Genomic DNA, 19,605 nt, shown 5'->3' with positions numbered 1-19,605 from the left:
TACCTTTAATGCATGCTTCATTACATGTAAGGTATACGTAATTTTGTCAGTGATCACCTTTTCTCACAAAGCGAGATACCAAATCCAGTGCAGCTCGAAAAAAAAGCCTGTCAATTTACCGTTAAGCGTTGCCGACCGTCCTGAATTTACCGTTAAGCGTTATCGGCCTTGCTGAATTTACCGTTAACCGTTGCCGGGACCCCCCCATGCAGACCCTCTGTACTGTTTTGCTCCGCATGTCTGCTCATAATTGCTCAGTCCTACAAAATTGCACTATGCATTTTCCCTGTGAGGAATTCCTCACCGGGAAAATGCTCAGTGCATTTTTTTGGTGCTTTTCTTCATACAATCATACGATGCCCAAATCTATATGGTGGAGCTTAGTTCAGTCTCCTCATAGTGATGTTGAATGCTGAAAAAATTAAACTCTCCAAACAAGTTTAAATACGTTCAATACTTGACAATAGTCATCTCATGCACATAAACGCTCAAAACTCAAAAACGTACTAGTAATTGCCTAATATGAAAAAGGCAGGTATATTAGGACAAATCTGGAACGGACAGGGGGGTTGGGTAAAATGGATCTGGACCGGACAGGGGGGTTGGGTCAAACAAATCTGGACCGGACAGGGGGGATGGGTCAAAATAATGAAATTGGACCGGACAGGGGGGTGGGTAAAAAAAAATTCTGGACTGGACAGGGGGGTTGGGTCAGAAGCTGATTTGAGACCTCTTCCACCCCCCTCCACAGTTATTTTTTGTAACAGCCCAATCCTGCCTAGTCACCGACCCTGTGTCCTTGGGAAAGGCACTCTTGTGTGTGTGCCCGCGCGCGTTTGTGTGTGTGTGTGTTTGTGCCCGTATGTGTGTATGTGTGTGTGTGGGCTTGTGCCTGTGTGTGTGTGTGTGTGTGAGTATGTATATGTGTGCATGTGTGTGTGTGCATGTGTGCGCGTGCGTGTACATACACGTATTTTGTCAAACAGCAAATGAGCCCAAATCAAGAGTTGCAACGACTATATCCTTGTGTCATTTATTGAGATTCAATCTAATTGGGAAAATACATTGTTTTCTGCAAATCTCCATGATTTCTCCATTTTCTCATTTTAAGCTGGACATGGCGATGGCAGAACAAGGGTCTCCCACCGGAGTTGGTCAGAACTGCTGCGATGGGTCTCCCACCGGGGTTTCCCAGGTTGACTGTGACAGCAAAACAAGCAATGCTCAAGCCCAGTCGGCAGCACAACAATTAAGCTTGGATAATGCTGGTGAGAAACCCTATATGTGTTGGGAGTGTGGATACAGGGCAGCTGACAAGTCTCACTTATCCCAACATATGAGAACCCATACAGGAGAAAAGCCCTACAAGTGTGACCAGTGTGACTACTCTGCAGAACAGAAATATGATTTGGACCAACATCTAGCAAAACACACTGGCGACAAACCCTACATGTGTGGAGTGTGTGGGTACAGGACAGCTTACAAGTCTGACTTATCCCGACACATTAAAAACCACACAGGAACAAAACGCTACAACTGTGACCAGTGTGACTATTCTGCTGCACGGAAATCCACCTTAGATTATCATAAAGCAACACACACTGGTGAGAAACCCTACATGTGTGGGGAGTGTAGGTACAGCACAGCTGTAAGGTCTCACCTATCCCAACACATGAGAACCCATACAGGAGAAAAACCCTACAAGTGGGACCAGTGTGAGTATTCTGCAGCATGGAGATTTTATCTGGACAAACATGTAGCAAATAACACTGGTGAGAAACCCTACATGTGTGGAGTGTGTGGGTACAAGACAGCTTGCAACTCTGACTTATCCAAACATATGAGAATCCATACAGGAGAAAAACCGTACAAGTGTGACCAGTGTGACTATTCTGCTGCCCAGACATCCACCTTAGAGGTCCATAAGTCAACACACACTGGTGAGAAACCCTACATGTGTGGGGAGTGTGGGTACAGGACAGCTGTAAGGTCTCACTTATCCCGACATATGAGAGCCCATACAGAAGAAAAACACGACAAGTGTGACCAGTGTAGCTTCTCTACAACCTCGAAGTCAGCCCTAACTCAACATATGAAAATTCACAAGGAAAGTCCAAATCTGCAACTGTGATTATCTACTACATTTAGTTTGCTTGATCATTCCTTGGTAGTTTTGCCATACTGAAACCAACCATTAAGGATACTAGTATATCACATTGATACTAAAAAAATTTAGGCTAAATATTCTGTGAGAATTGATAATGCATGTATTTACAAATTGGCAAAGGTTTTTTTTCCATACCCCTATGCTTTTGTCAACTTTATTTCGAATTAATGTATAACTATAATGTACAGTAGCTATAAAAACAATTCACATTTCTTATAGTTTAGTTTATTAATCCAAATTTTTTGTTCTTCTTTCAGTTCTTTTGAGCAAAAAAAATAATTTTTAGCTATCTAGAATTGTAGTGGAAAACAGTATTGGATAACGTACCTATGCATAGTCAGTAATTAACATTGGCAAGTGATCGTACACAGAATTTCAAAAGTAGAGGTTAGCGTTTTTTGTATGAATGTGCTATCTTCTTGTTTCTAGTAATAGTTTTCCCTGACGGAGTATGTTCCCATATGTACTACAAAAATATATTTTGACCAATATCAACTCTGTAAACTAGCGTTTGGTTGCGGTAAAACCTTTAATGCCGATAGCATTGCAATTCTAGAAAGTAATTTTAGACTCAGAGAAAAACTATAGACGTTATGTTGTATACAAGCAGAATTCTCTTAATCGAAGATGTAGCTTCATATATTTACATCTAACACAATTGAATTGTAGAGTACATTGAACACAATGCCTTCTGTTCTGGTGACTTTTTTTTCATGAATAGAGTTTGTCAATTGGTCTCATTAGAAATCACGATTCAGACCAAACAGGCTAAGCTGTTATTTTCTATCTCCCTTTCATATAATATTAGACTAGACAAGAAAATCGGGCGCATGTTACGTCGTTTTGGTCGTCTACTTCTAAAAGTGTGTAAAAGGTTTATATTGTGAGGAAACTTAAACGTAACGTGCCACCCGACGTCAAATGTACTACATGGGTAATCAGATAGACTTAACCTTTGACCCAAAGGGCGTTCACCTCTGACCTCGCGAGGCGAAGGAAGGACAGAGAGAGGGGGACCAGTGTTGGCGCATGCGGGGAAGGGCCAGTTTGCATGTCCCTGCACCTGCCCTATTCCAAGAAGTTCTAGGTATTAGGGGAAGCTTGTTAGAGTCCAAGGGCCCTGAACTTGGCTTGTGCCCCTCCCCCCCAGCTTTCCTGGAATATCCTAGTCATTTTACAGGTGTCAACTGTATGATGGACCAAATATGATGTATTGTTTTAGTAAATCTTGGTAAGATTGCCCCTCTTGTCACACTCGCCCACCCAAATCCCAGTGTCAGCTACCCCTGCTGTCACAGTGTTAAATTGGCTTCAAAGTGTGAATAATAAATGTCAAGCAGACACAAAGAGATCAATCAGTGTCTTGTTTATCACTGTTGACAATGAAATCATGATCTGTTCATTGACTTGTCCCTTAAATGACAGATTGTGCCCTTGTAACTCCCCTAGCTTTCCTGAGCAGACCTGTGCTGACTGCCATTACATGCAAGCATTAGGCATAGCTGACACCTGTTAAATAACTACCTGTCATATTTTCGTTGATGATGGGAGGACTATAATTTTTAGGGATATTGCTAAGATGCCTTTCCTGTAAGACTTGATGTCAGTTATATCTACATATCTCGTTGCAGGGGAACCTGTAAGGAGGGGGACCAGTGGTGGCGCATGCGGGGAAGGGCCAGTTTGCATGTCCACAATATTTTTTGTGTTATTATTTTTGAGAATTTTTTCCTGGTTGAATCCTGAGTCCATTTTGGCCATAGGGAGGTCAGACATGTGTTTACTTTTGAAATCCAGAAAGAAATGGTGACCTTTGCCATTGGTGGTGGTATAGAATTACATGTTTTGAGAGGGGGTTTTCCAGCACAAGACGTGTGGTTCCATGCTGCAGGTTCAAAGGTCAGTGATTGTTTACATTTAAAGGCCTGTAGCGCTTTAACTAGCAGGAGTCGAACCCGAGCTTTTTTCCAAAAACGGCAACTAGACATGTTTAGCTGTCCAGTGGATGGAATTTTTGGGACCTTGCAATTCTAGTAAGTGTACTTTGAAGCCTGTTTTTGTTCCTTGTTTTGTACAGGATCTATTGGACATCTAATCCCCTGCTCCCTCCCCTGTACTGTGCTGTATTGTATCTGCTTGGAATACTCTGATGTTAAGTAAAAGAAACAGATTACAGGAGATGTTCAGTGGATGCGATTCGCTCACCCTTAATCTGAGACCATAATAATGAAAGAAAGACCTTTATTGTACGTTTGTGCTCTAACAAGCTAAGTACAGGTCATGAATAGGCAAGGAAAAAGGATACAGCAATGACATTTAAACTATACGTACTAATGTGATCTACTATTTACATTGTTCGACTTCTTCTCGCTTCTTGACGCAGTTATAGATGTAGGAGCATATAGAACTAGTGATACATGGTTTGTCAAGTTTCATAAGAAATATGAATTTTCTGCTTCATTTAAATGTCCAAAGCTAGGGAACTTATCTATTATATAAGAATATAGGGAATCTCTCTCATTACTATATGACGTACAATCGACTACAAAATGATACTCATCCTCAATCTTATCTAAATCGCAAAATTGACAGGTCCTTTGATCTAGAGGAATGCGGTTGTGTCTACCTTTTTTATGTGGAGTTTGTTTGAACTTATCCGGAGTTTTGTGATGGCTGTTCTGTGTCGAATGTTTGTAATTATGGGTTCACCACACCACGAAGTGGTGAGGTGAAACCATATTGCTTTTTCTGGTGTTTCTTCTCCTCCTTCTTCTCCTGCCATTTTTTAAATGGATTCAGCTTCTTCATTTTAGGGCCTAAGGTCCTGAAATTTGGTATGGAGGTACAGTGGGCAAATACCCCTAGGCGTTTTTTAAATTTTGTGATACAGGCTTTTAGAATGTTTTTATTTGAGTTTTTTTGGCTGTGTTATAGCAAATGTATTACTGTGTTAGTGTGCCTTGTTTACCACGTCTGGGCATGAGTCATCACAATGGAATGCAGGGCATCAACCAATAGGCATGCAGCTTTCCTCTATACTTCTTGCTGATTGGCTGTTGGGATTTAACTTGATTAACACCCGCACAGAGCATTTCCACCTGCACAGAGCATTTCTTGCTGATTGGCTGTTGGGATTTAACTTGATTAACACCTGCACAGAGCATTTCCATACTGACAGTATGTCTTTATTCAAGTGTTTTGGTAGGTATTTCAAGCTTTTCTGCTCCAGCATTGGAATGCGGGGCATGGTAACGTTTTTTTTTATTTTGAAAATCAACAGTTTGCATTATGCAATTAAAAATCCTAACCAATAAAGTAGGGAATAGCTATCCAACTGTTGTTTTAGTTGTATTTTACTTCATACTATAGTTATATCAATGTAAATCATTGTTTTCCCTTGTGTTTCTCATTCTTTCCCTGCCATGTCGTAAAATGTGGTGAACCCATCGCTGTATTTGCTCCAAAGCAAATATTGGCCTTTCTAGTTTTTATTTTGAAAATCAACAGTTTGCATTATGCAATTAAAATCCTAACCAATAAAGTAGGGAATAGCTATCCAACTGTTGTTTTAGTCGTATGTTACTTCATATTATCATATAGCGGGGTGACGTTGACCAATCAGAAGGCTCCATTCCACATTCTTTATTTTGCCGTAATGTCACAAATAGAGTCAAAATCGGGTATTTATTCATCCCAATCCATACATTAAACAAAATGAATAATCACCCGCATATGACCTCAGGTGACCCAATAGAACACGGCTCTACTTCTAAAAAATCAAAAAATAACTTGAGTTGTGTTCCGATGACCTCGGGTGACTCCCATAAGAACAACTGTTCCCTGCCTGTGACCCAGATAGAAGGCCATAGAACGTGAACTCCCCAGTGACCTCAGGTGACTCCAGATGGAACAAATATTCTATGTTCTATTCAGCATGTGCAAGGGGTAAATTGTACATTGTGTCACTCTTCACTGCATCAGTTTCGATAGGCTATCGTGCAAGCTATATGATAATAGCGTTAATGGCCCGCCCCTTCTCGGTGAATATGGTGTGATAAAGCCTTGTCAGTTGCTATAACCACCTCATAAAGCCACCTCGTTCGCTGCGCTCACTTGGTGGCTTCATTCGCTGGTTATAGCAACTGACAAGGCTTTATCACACCATATTCACCTCGGGGCGGGACATTAACCCTTAATTATAGTTATATCAATGTAAATCATTGTTTTCCCTTGTGTTTCTCATTCTTTCCCTGCCATGTCGTAAAATGTGATGAACCCATCGCTGTATTTGCACCAAAGCAAATATTGGCCTTTCTAGTTTTCAGATATTTTTCCTCGTGGTAAGTATCTTTTAATAATCTGTATGTCCGTAATTTGTTGTTGTTCCGCATTTCTGATATAAAAGATTGGAGATACATGTCCTTAAGACGTTGGTTGATGGAAGATATAATTTGGGGCAAATTGAAGGTAGAAGACAAGGACGAATGCCAAACATAAGCAAAACCGCATTCCTCTAATGTCTTACGCACACCCGCAGCATAATAATGAACCTTGTCCCTCACCAGCTCATGTCTGACTATCGGTACATCGCGCCGGTGGAGGAAGTGTTATTGGCAGGGGGCGGCAGGGAGCGCTTCAACCTACAAGTACAGCTTCGGTTATCAACCCAACCCGGACAGATGGCCATCATGACGAGGTAAAGTGTTCACGGTCATGTATCATGAGTGATATATTTTGCTAGCCTCTACCAGGCTTGAGGGCGCGGCTGGAAATAGTAGAAATTGGCCAAATAGAGAGATAACACGCCGACGGAGTTTAGCCATCCAGTTTACAGTTTGCCGGCCCCTCGGCTAACATTTTGCACTTTTAATGTAACTTTGACTAGCAAATGTAAGGTGGTGACATATTCATACTTTAGGAGAGAGTTAACTTGAGAGAATTTCTTGCTGTTCTGAGATCTATAGCTGATGCTAAAGTACACTGTATGTTTGCATGCCTGTGAGGATTTGCCGATTCTGGAGTTATACGAGTGGCTACGTACATGTTTATTCTATAGGAGTGCCCCATGCGGCAGAACTCCGCTTTCTGTTCAACATAACGACTCAGTTTGTGGACGGCGCGCCCACAGCGGCTGACATGGACATGCAGGACAAGATGGTCACACTGTGGACCAACTTCGCCAAGACAGGGTGACGGTTACTTACGTTTTAAACTTCAGTGTGTGTTTTCATGTAAAATTTTTGATGTCCCCGTACAGCACGCGGTGTGACTGTCGTGAGAGTGAATGCGGTGATCCGTCGGGTGTTGTCTGAGGGGATTTACCCCGACGCAAACTTTTTTCCGAAGGGGGAATCACACAATGTGCAGTATTTTCGTGACACCAACCATCTTTTTCTTGTAGCGCTGCTATAAACATTGCTGTTAATGTGATATTTACAATTTTCAACAAAAGTTGTGATCGCCATGCGTTATATACTTTCCGGAGAATTGGAATATCATATTTCTTGTTCCATTCTGGTATAGTATAGAGACGGTCGCACACTTTCTCCTCAGCTGCCCTCTGTATGAGGACGCACGGCAAACACTTGGCACCGAAGTACGTCGGCTGATAGAGTGACCCCTCTCTACGGACTCTACCAACATCCTTCTCAACGGTTATCCAGGTTACGACCCTCTCACAGATCGGCCGCTCTTTACACTTATATTTCATTAACGAACCGTCCATCTATTCCTACAACACTGTAAATATTGAAATATTATATATTTGAATTACCTCTGTCCTCCTACCATACTTAATTATATTGTTACTTTTTTTATACTGTCATTAGCATAGATTATGAATTGTAAGTATAAGAGATTTCTGTGATTTGTGACTTTATTGTGTTATGATGTGTGTATGTTTATGTAGACTGGACTGCCAATGATGATGCAGTGTTCGCAATTTAAATAAATAAAATTCTGGTATAGTGTTAACGCCAACTTTATCAGAGCTACACGTCACAAACACCAATGCCGTGCTCGTAAATTCGTTGTGTCTCCCCATTCTCCTGTATCCTTTGTTTAGTTACTTTTATTATAGCTACCTGTAAATGATTAACAAACTTTAAGGGCAACGACGTGAAATCATTTTTGTTTCCTTTTTATAATTATGAACAAATCCTACACCATGTATCGATGGAGTCACGTGGTAGCCGTTCACCAATGAGACAAGAGCCCATCTGACGATTGACAGGCCGCTGTCGAATGGGCGGTTCCTCCAGACCAGGCGCATGGAACTCTGGGGCAACGTCATCAGGAAAATGGCGGAAACGGACACCTGTGAGAACGGCGGAGTGACCAGTAACGGACACACGGTTTACGCCGCTGTGGCCATGGTTCTCATTGCATCTCTAATTACAGCCAAACTTGTCTAAGCCGACCACCCAATCCAGGCGACCGAGGAAAATTGGTCCTCTTATACAGAAAGCATGGTGGCAAAATTGCAGCAATATTTCCACCCATTTTACAATATACTGCCTCATTGAACCAAAATGACCCATTTCGCATTGCGCAAAGAGTGTCTAATGCTGTCAAAGACAATTGTAAACTGTCCGATTCCATCATCTTTCGCCCCTACACTTGAAAATGACGCAATAATGTCATAGGCACAGATTGGGTCATGTACAGTCCTAAATCCCGGTCGCGGTAGCGTTTGTGAAGTGGTTGGCTCATCAGGCAAGTGCCTTAATGCTTACTAGTAATAAGTCTATGGAGAGAAAGTATGACTAGAAGGCAGGCTAACATGTATAGAGAAGTTCGCTTGTGCAAGTTTGACTGCAGTAGCAATTTAATCCGAAGCCCGTTTCTTTCAGTTTTATGTTGTTTGTCCTTCAGTATGAATGTATAGTTTGAAATTGCAGTGTTGAACCCAGCTTGATTGAAGTTTGGAAGCTGAATACGGTGAGTGGACTGAATGTACTTCACGGGCGCCATGGTTGCGTATCGTGAATATTCTTCAGAAGGTAGGCGCGATTTACCGGAAGTAATAGCCACAATAATTGATTAAACCCTCCATATAAACTAGTACCGAGAGTATTGAAACATCCCGGGACTTGTACATGTAGAGCTACCGGTACTTTGGTGATACCTCTTAGATTTTTTGTTGTGTTCTGTCGGGTTACACTTTGAGAATTATTAACAAAGGCTTTGTTTATAGGAAAGTCTATCTAATGAACAATCCAATTTAAAATAACTATAGAGTGATATGAATGCAAGAGGAATTGAAAAATCTGCTGTTCTTTTCAGCATACCCTACCCAATTTCCCTGTGCAATTGGTGTAAAATGATAAGAAATTAAACTTCACAAAAACCTAAAAACTAGAGTTTTAAATTGTTACCACCTTGGTAATCCTTTGACATGCCAATTTTATTTCACAATCTATCAAAGCCTTCTTGAATCACACAGGTATACTGTAACACTCCCACAGGCAAAGGTAAGAAGGCCACAGTAAGTAAATTTTATGGTAGACATCCTCCGCGAACTCCAAATCTAATGCAATATGGCGAAAAAAAACACAACGCGGGCCTAAAAACAAGATTCTACATCTTAAGATGTTAACATAACGAACCTTGTTAAACAAGAAATGATTTCATTTCTAAATCCTTTGTTCGAAATCTTGTTCCTGTTCCTTTATTCTCATGCTAAAAATACTACAGTGGCTCAGAAAACCTGCAAGCAACGACGAGCCCCTTCTTCCCGTTTTTAGCTCGACCTCTAGCCCTGCCGTGTGGTATAAAAACGAGAAATGAAACTGTTAGTTCTCATTCTGGGATGTTTTATCGAAACATTTACCGTTTTCTTTCTTTCACGGATATACTTAGGGCGATTTGAAATGGAATTGCAAAAAGATTAAACTAAAATACCGTAAAGAGTACTATATGTCAGCTTGACATTTTTTTTGTAAGGAAAACCTTAAACATCTCACGTAACAAAACAAATCCTCCGCTGAATAAGCACTTTGACCGGGAAATATTTGCTCAGCGATATTGGAAGCTCGCTTGTGTTGCAAGACAAATATTAGTCACTACAAAAGGTTTCCCCAGCGGAAATTTAACTTCTCCTTTTTCAATAAATGTCTCTGTCGACATAAAAGGCTGGTAAACAATGGAGGAGTATCAATCCGAAAGGAGACAGGGAAATTGCCGCTTTCGGCCATTAGGAAGGTAAATAGAACCTTTCTAGTGGAGCGGCTGGAACCGGCGGCAGGTGGTACAGACCGGCTGGGTTCACATCGCACACGGTTAGCTCACTATCGCGTCAGGCGGTACCGGTGAACTACTACACACACGGACAACTGTTCCTCTTCCTCAGAACTGGTAAGTATCAAGACGCACTAACCACGATAGAACCTGCTTATTCCATGTTATTTTGCAAAGCCAACTGTGGTAATATCGCCACACACACAGCAGACAGGCTGGCTTCAGGATTCAGTTTGGTTTGCCTTGGAACAGGTATGTTTGACTGTAACAGGAAATCATGATGGCGGCCATACGTATACAGGTACGAGATTGTTACCCTCTGTCTCCCCATGACATGCAAAATACGAAATCATTGCAAAGATTTTAGTGATATTATACAACATCCTGAGCCAAGATCAGGTTTGTTATACATTTTATCTCTTATTTATATCTTCCATTAACGATTATAGTAGCTTGCCTAGGCTTTTCCTCGTGTATAAACCGTACCGTCGATAATACATAAGGAACCAAGGCGGTTCCGCCAAGACACGCATTTGAAGACCATCGGTTGATTTCTGCTAAGAATTGTAGTAAAACGGTCTTTGTTTTCGTACAATTCGAATACGTCATTTTAATTGACATATCATTTTTACTGTATGAAATGAATCCTACGTGTCCGGTACATAAAACATGCTTAAATATACGTGCAAAGGAAGAAACGGAAGCTTTACGCATGCTTCAACGCATATATATGTGTAATGAATGGATTTTGTGCTATGTCTGTTTTTGTAATGTACATGTAGTGCATTGACTTCACCTGTTCAGCGAAGACAATGCGACGTACATTTATTTGTATCATTAAGATAAACTATGATCATAGAACGCATTCTTATTATCTTACAAACATTGATAAGGACATTTTGTCGGGCACCATTAAATATACCGTATGCATAGCGTCAAACCCGGAAATAATACAAAATGAATGCAAAATTCTCTCACTGTATTCTAACATTTGTAGTTATCAGCATACAGAATTCTGTACAAAACAAATATTTTGTAAAGAGGCGACCCTTGCAGACAGTTATAGATCATTGTACGATGTTTTTTTTTCTATCGAGGGTTTCTGGCAAGTTCCTCTCAAATGCGTGACGTCACATCTTTTGTATACCCAGTTGTATTTGGATCCAGTCGGGTGTGGTCGGTAATCGTCGGGTGTGGTCGGTAATCATCGGGTGAGGTCGGAAAGCGGAAACGACTGACAGCGGGTTAAAAGTGCGCCGAATGTTATTATTCAGAAATGATCTATTTATAGATGGGAATTTATACAATCATTATCTCATCTTCTTGTAAGAGTCTCGCGTAAGTTCATGACCCTGTTCTCCAGTCTTTCAGCACTGCACTAACACAGGCTTAATGGTGTTAATAAATAAGGCTTAAATATTTCAAAATAATTAAGCAGTATTTAAGTCACACTTAAGTAAAACAGTGAAACATAGTCTTCTCTCACGGATGTCTTAAGATATGGGAGGGTGGGGTGTCAGTCCCCACACAGAAAGTTCTTTGTGGAATAATATGCTCCTTCCTAGAGATGTTCCGGGCAGAACTTAGCAGCTTGGTGTAGCTAGGTTCCATCAACTCAGAAAACATCACAGATACAAAAATATACCGTTGATGTTTCGTATCAACAAAATGAAATCTTTTTGGGATGTAAATATTTGTTTCCTTTAGTGTCAGAGACACATTGTACATGTAGTACGGATGATACCGCTATGGGCGAAATGGACGAAAATTCCAAGCAAATAATATAAAATATTCCTCTCTCTTTCATTAACAAAGTGAGAACGCTGTGTATTTGTAGTCATTCTGTCACAAAGGTTAGTCAGAAAGGACTCAAACGTGAATACGTTTTACAAGTAGTTCGAAAGACGAAGTATTTTCCCATGCCACATCAATGCCCTGCTGCGTAGGCTCAGGCGACTCATTAAACTACTTCTAGTACAAAAGGAATGGAGCTTAATGACCAGACAACCATTGTGTGCGGTTCTGAAAGGTGTTTATGTTTAGGACAAAAATGTGAACTATTCACTGAAAGCGCACACACACGTCAATACCAGAGAAGACGTCATCTAATTGCGAGAGAGTTCTTTCCGCAGAAGACGACCCTTTCTAAAGATAATAACGCACAGGTTTTGTACGTTTCTTGCTTGCGCACGAGAAAACGAGAAACTGAGCGTTACCAGCACCGGGCTTTGACTGAAGTGGCACAGAAGAGCGATGTCTGCCTGATCAAAGCCGTGAACACGTCTGACGTTCCCTCATCCTGCGTCCTTCAGACAACACACAGCTCACTCGGGACCACTCCGATACTAATTGGCTTATGTTGTCGTGAAATAAGAGGCTTGGGATGAGGGAGAAAAATCAGTAGAATACAGTTACGGGCAGAACGTATGCCATTGTAGTACCGCCTCAAACACTTTCTCCATGCTTCAATTCCCAGCGGTAACTTTATCTGTGGTTTGAACATGTTTTCTTTTCATGTCTTTTTGTTAGGTACCTCTATCACCGTGTCTATGCTAAACCGTGATTCCATCCGTGCCCAGATAGGCCGAGCCCGGCGTGCAAAGCTGTGTACAACATGAATGTTTTGTTCGTTCGGCTCGCGTTATCTTGGCATGGCCTGTTGTAGTACCCTGGATAGACGGAAGCACTCGGGTGGGAGAGTTCTCTGCCGCAGCCCTGTTCAGCAGCAGGGGAACACCTGAAACCTTCCACCGGAAGTCGGTGAGACGAACTCCATCGTTAGGAGAAAACGGACATGGGGACAGCGGTGGTGCACGCAACACCCAGAACACTGTCGTGAAGGGGGGGGGGGGGGTGACTACGGGAAGAAAATACGAACGTACAGGCAGGGATAGCACTGCTACCAGAGAAAACCTGACGCCAGAAAATCCATAGGTTGTCCTATGCATGTGTTGCCTGCAGTTGGTTTTTACCACGACTGCGTATGTTCTATTCTCTTATGTATCTTATATTTTCTTTCTTTGTGTAAAACACTTGGTTTCCTTTAGTTGGGATTTTAAACTAAATTAAAACTAAGTAGCTGATCCCACCCATAGAAAACAATGTTTATCAGAACTAATTTAAAAATAAAAAGTGAGGCCAACGGGACTCAAATCAGGGTCCTCAAGGTTACAAGACTAATGTGCAAAACTACTGTAGATTGCTTGCACTAACGCCTGAATTAGGATATTTCTCTTCAGTATTTCCTGTCATTTCAGTGTCGTTGTTACCATTGGTAAAAAATAAAACTCTTTACATCAATCGGAATACTTACTCTTTTCGATTTATATATGCACAGTCAGACACATCCATACACACACACACACACACACACACACACACACACACACACACACACACACACACACACACACTTACACACACACATTCACACACACACACACACACATCCGCACACACACTCACACATCCGCATTCTCTCACACACACACATCCACATACACACACACAAACACACACATATACACACACACACAAACAAACACACACACAAACACACACATACACACACATACACAAACAAACACACACACACACACAGACACACATCCACACACACAGACACACATCCTCACACACACACACACACACACACACACACACATACACACACACACACACACACTTACACACACACATTCACACACACACACACACACATCCGCACACACACTCACACATCCGCATTCTCTCACACACACACATCCACATACACACACACAAACACACACATATACACACACACACAAACAAACACACACACAAACACACACATACACACACATACACACACACACACACACACACACAGACACACATCCACACACACAGACACACATCCTCACACACACACACACACACACACACACACAAGACACACACAAAGACACACACAGGCATACATACACCCAAGAAGGATGCCACATATGCTGAGACATACCCCGTGTACGCCTCTATCCTTGTAGAAGAACATATCCAATTGAAAAGAATTTACGAGTTTGCTGCTCTACCTTTTTATTTGCTGGCAAAGCGAAAAAAGAACATAAGATAACAGAACAATTGCATTTAACAAACATTCACCATGATTAAAGGGGATTTGAAAAAAAATTATGAATTCATATACTGAGTATTGATATATGTATGTGGACTAAACCTTTTAAGAGACCTTGTACATATTATTCTAAAATACTATTCCAAAATGGACTATTCTATATTAACGATTTTCATCCAATATCATGTGTTTCAATACCTCCAATTGCTCTCCAAACCCCCACACTGCTTTTCAGTGTTTTATACCCCCCCCCCGTGTATTTCTTTACGTAACATAAACGTGTGATTTATGTCCTGTGAGTTTGCGTCCAAAGCACCCCCATACCAAATTTAAGGTCATTTAGGTTTATCATAGAACTTAATTGACACGACAAAAGTTTTTTTTTTTTTTTCAAATTTTCCGGCCATTTAGGAATTTCATACCAAGGCTCCAAAAAATGTGCATTTTTTGCCTAAAAATGGCAAAACCCTAAGTAGAACAATCTTAACCTTTTTAAAAATGAACAAAAAGACGGCTGGGGGTCATTTGGTTCCAAAATTAGGAAATTCATTTAACGAAATGACAGGAGACGATACGCGAGAGAAAACAACATATTTCATCCATACCTGGTATGGTATGTACTAAAATGTAATTATCTTCATTAAGGGGTTCTATTTTCTTATACTTTTATACTCTAACAGCTGTTGGTATTCAACGCTCTACTCATCCTTTTTAAACACGTTGCAAACCACCCAAAGCTAAAAGCAAATGCCTATAAGCACCTAAGTTGAGATAAACGTGAAGAGGCACGATGGTCGTTATTTGATGACTGTTCAAAAGTCGGTGGGCGACGGTTTCCCCGGTAGCGGCTTCAGCTCAGTGACGGTCCCAGGAAGGAGGTCTGTGGGACGGTCACGTGGCTCGGTACTGTGCTTTGGGTTCTGCTCACAGTTGAGTAAGGCGGCAGCCTGTCTGTCCACAGTGCTATCACCATCCCAGGCGCGGTGTCCCTAAAATACGTCATTTTTCGCCTATTAAGATTAGACAACCAGGTAATGAGCTATATTAACAAGAAGACTGTTCCGATACCCCCATTCCGATTGACCGCGCGCTCGCCGTGCTCCAAGACCTGAAACTGGCAAGAGCGCCGAGAGATCGCCAATGTCGCAATGTTTGAATTAAAAATTACTGTTTAGACCGTTTTGCACTGTCACAGACCTGGGTGGTGTATCTGCGCTCCGGCCAATCCAGGTCGCATATAGAGCGCGGTGAGAGCGCCGTCCTAGCGGAATGAAGGCCTTACTCAAGCAACTGGATAGATGCAACTTTCCTTTAAACTACAGAACATGTTAGTCACTGAAGAAAAGTAGTGACTTCTACTTTAAGCGTCTGACAGTTTTCAAAACCTATCCACTTGCTTGAGTATCTATTTTCTTTTTTATGTTTTCTTCTTTCTTTACCTCCATACGTAAGCGACAGTTTTCTGTATTTTGAAAGTAATTAGCCACTAATGATGCCAGGGGAGTAGTGTCGTACCGTGCCTGTGGCGGGGCGATCAGTGTCCAGTCCAGATGGCTTCAGGCCCTCAGCGTCATTGTTGCCCCAAGCTGGTTTCCTGATGCGAGAAATATACAAGAATGTATAAACATCAGAGCAGCTTAATGTTTCTTGACAGTGACAGTTATTTTAACTTACAACATGGCGTAACATGTCGTAAGCTAATAAGTAGTTGTTCTTGCATGGCCAGGATCAAAAGTTCTGATTAAATTTTGCAAGGTTCATTGGTCAATATAGTCGTAATCAGTTTATTTACTAACAGTATAACCCCCGAATCCAACGATTATATGTTGTTAGAATTCATAATCAATTTTACACTTTGTAAGACCCGTAAAGTTTAACAGTTACAGTGATTCGAAATCCTTTTGATGCCATTTTTTGATCTGAAATAAGCACTCAACATTACTTACACTTCAACCGATGATGGAGCTGGAGACACCCTTGGCCCCCTCAGGAACATAGAACCTGCTTTCTTAAAACTGTAGCTGTAAGGAAAATAAAACTACTTAAATATGTCAAACAATTTTTTTTTAATGATGATAACTGAAACACGACAGAAGAAAGGTTAAAGGTCTTGGGTAGTATTTTGGGACACTGATAATTTCTATCACACGTTTTTGATTTATTAATAGGTGGTATAATTTGCCACAATTAATGTTTCATCCAAACATACCTGGACTTCTTCCACTTCCACCAAACCGCTATTGCCAGTACCAGCAGGGAAACAGCTGCCAACACGATCAGACAGATCTGCCAGACCTTCAGCCCCCCCGCACATGGCCAGCTGTTGTTTCCACACTCACAGACATAACCGTTCACCTGTGTTGGAAAAACGGCAATTATCAGATTTGTAAAAAAAAAGACGATAGTAATTATAGGACGTAGAAATATTTAATATATGCATGTAGAACTTGCACCAGTGACTAGTGTATTAATTACGATCATATCACTAATCTTGAAAGCCTATTATTTTCTTTGCACGGTGTATTAAAGAAGCCATCTACACAGCGGCACTACAGCCATCCCCTAACCAAGACAGGGGGCGACACAGACTTTCTCTTACCTACGAGTCACGTGTGTCATCTGCATAACGTGACGTCACAGAAACAGTGGATTGCTTATTTCTTGACAAAGGCTGGGTCCGATTACTTGTGTTAGAAACTACAATTTTTAAAAATTCCCCTCATAATGATCGTATTAATCGATCAGTTCACATAACAACCAGTGTATGGTGAGCGTCTAGTAATCTTCGTACCTGGTCAATACACGTGTAATTGCTGGGACATGGAATTGACAGACATTCGTTAATGTCGGTCTCACACAGTCTGCCTGACCAGCCGGGCGCGCTCGTACAGTTACACCAGTACCTACAGGACGGGAAATTTTCACAAGTACAGGTAGTGTCGTAATTAAGGTATATGCAACCACCTGTGTTGCTATCTAATAATGAATAAATTGACGACCTTTATTGCACATTTTTGCCACGCTGGGCTAAATATAGGTCAAAACAAAACATGATGAAAGGATATATACAAAATAAAACTAACTATCATTACAAAAATTATACTTCTCCTCGCCTTTCAGTTATAGTAAAGATAAAGGAACAGATATTTTTTCGATGGAAGGTTTGTCAAGTCGCATCAGGAATATGGATTTTTCTACAGTGCTCAAGTATATGAAGTAAGGAAATAGGTTTTGTATAAGCCTATACAGATCATTTCTCTCTTTACTGTATAATCTACATTCTATAACAAAGTGACATCCGTGATCTATTCTATTCAAATTACAACATTCACATAACCTTTGTTCCAGACGGGTGCGGGTATGCCTTAGAGTTTCAATTTGTAGTTTGTGGCAGCTTATCCTTAGTCTTGTGACTGCATTTCTAACCTTCACATTTTCATTACTTAGGTATTTTCATTATATGTAGTTTTATACAATCTATACGATCTTAACTTATCTTTGGCAGCTCCACCTTTGTTGTCATTGTGCATTTCTTTGAGACACGTTTGAAAATATATGTATCTTAACCGTTGGCCAATAGAACTGACAATTAATACTAAGTAGTATTCTAGTTGCTTCAATCTGGTTACCTTGCTTATTACCCATACGTGATATCACTCTTGTTTGTTTTTCTTTTCACATATACCCAGACCCAGACTAACAGAAGTTGTTCAGAGTTTGGAAGTCTTATCTCAGAGAAGTCTGTTGCAGCATATAGAAGTAATTGTGAGTAGTAATAGTCTGACCACACGGACAAAACTAACCACAATACTCCTCTTAGAGGTCACTGACCTGCGTAATAATAAAGAATTGACACCAAATATATATAAATTCAATCATTAGAGCATAGCAAACACCAAAACTGCAATCATAAACTGTTACCCATCAAACCCTTTGGTCCTGTTCTTTGATGTACAGTTAGGATCAGTGACGTCACCGACACACTCTCCGCCATGTTGGCACAGGTTCTCCAAAACATAGAGGTCAAGGGTCACCACTCGGGACAGGCCGCCATGTTGGTCCTTAGCGTTGATCTGGATCACATCCTTACCTATTAATTTAGATATGTACGTCACATTCTTATGCATTTAAGAAAATTCAAGAAAGAAGAAAAAATGTCGCCACTTTTTTCAGCGTAAACGCAAGCGCGAATAAGAATTAGCCAATCATAGCGCTTCAGCTTGGGATAAACGGGGCACTAAACTGCTTTAAATTCTGCCATCTCTCGGCAGGGGGCGCGACTAGACGCGATAAGATCGGATCACTTTTTCAGCCAGCCCATTTGGCTACAGGCAGCTATAATGCCTTACCTGTGAAGTTTTCATGTGGCCTGTAGGTGAGGGTTGTGAATACCCAAGCCATGTCTTGTAGCGGATGTGGGGCCTGGATGTCACACGGATCCAGCTGTAGAGGTCCTGATGTACTAGTTCTCCACGTGTTCTCGGACTACAGAATACCACGTAGTGTTGCTGCTACAGGCTTTGAAACTTAGAAAGTCCACTTGTTGTTTCTGCTGTGATGTTGACATGGTGTCGTTACTTTCTACACTGAAGTCCAGAGTCAATGTGTCGGCTGTTTCAACATCGTATGCTCCCACGATGACCACGAGGTCCCGGTAGTACACGTTGGACACACGGTTTACCTCAACCATCATGTCTACACGTTTAGTCGGGACTATTAAGGCGGGGTTATCCTCAACTAGGACAAACAGGACCGGGTCGTCATTACGGGGCTCCACCTCCACCACCAGCTCCATGTTGATGCTGTGCGGGTTCAGGTTGTTTGGTAGCGTCTCTACAGTTGTGATGTTTAGCTTGTCTGTGCCGTAATAGTCCAGAAAAGGGCTGTAGTACACGACTGCGTATTCCTAAAATGAGAAAGGTAAAACGTGGGCATAGTTAAACGCATCACGTTAAAATTGCATTTCAAGTGAAAAGTTATCATTGAGCAAAGCAATTTAACAATTTTAAGTACAATTGGCATACCTAGATATTTGAATTGAGAAAAAAGATCTAAACCATATATAAAGCGGGCTTTTTTGGGGATTCCT

General features: G+C 41.2%; 2 protein-coding genes across 2 annotated transcripts in view; one reads left to right on the top strand and one right to left on the bottom strand.

The window, feature by feature from the left end:
• The window catches only part of LOC109476540 (zinc finger protein 239-like), a 3,805-nt gene extending 606 nt beyond the window's left edge, over positions 1 to 3,199 (top strand). The window contains exon 2 of the mRNA XM_019777525.1: positions 1,112 to 3,199. Within this exon, the coding sequence (XP_019633084.1) occupies positions 1,118 to 2,131 (1,014 nt within the window). The 5' untranslated portion in view covers positions 1,112 to 1,117 and the 3' untranslated portion in view covers positions 2,132 to 3,199. The remainder of the gene's footprint in view (positions 1 to 1,111) is intronic.
• An 11,273-nt stretch (positions 3,200 to 14,472) lies between these two features.
• The window catches only part of LOC109476464, a 105,783-nt gene continuing 100,650 nt past the window's right edge, over positions 14,473 to 19,605 (bottom strand). The window contains 8 exon segments of the mRNA XM_019777398.1: positions 14,473 to 15,505; positions 16,032 to 16,110; positions 16,463 to 16,537; positions 16,726 to 16,871; positions 17,308 to 17,419; positions 18,438 to 18,606; positions 18,866 to 18,980; positions 18,982 to 19,422. Of these exon segments, the coding sequence (XP_019632957.1) occupies positions 15,329 to 15,505; positions 16,032 to 16,110; positions 16,463 to 16,537; positions 16,726 to 16,871; positions 17,308 to 17,419; positions 18,438 to 18,606; positions 18,866 to 18,980; positions 18,982 to 19,422 (1,314 nt within the window). The 3' untranslated portion in view covers positions 14,473 to 15,328.

This window comes from Branchiostoma belcheri, unplaced genomic scaffold (genome assembly GCF_001625305.1).
Source record: "Branchiostoma belcheri isolate BF01 breed outbred unplaced genomic scaffold, Haploidv18h27 scaffold38, whole genome shotgun sequence".
Taxonomy (NCBI): Eukaryota; Metazoa; Chordata; class Leptocardii; order Amphioxiformes; family Branchiostomatidae; genus Branchiostoma; species Branchiostoma belcheri.
This window is presented reverse-complemented; position numbering and strand designations above follow the sequence as displayed.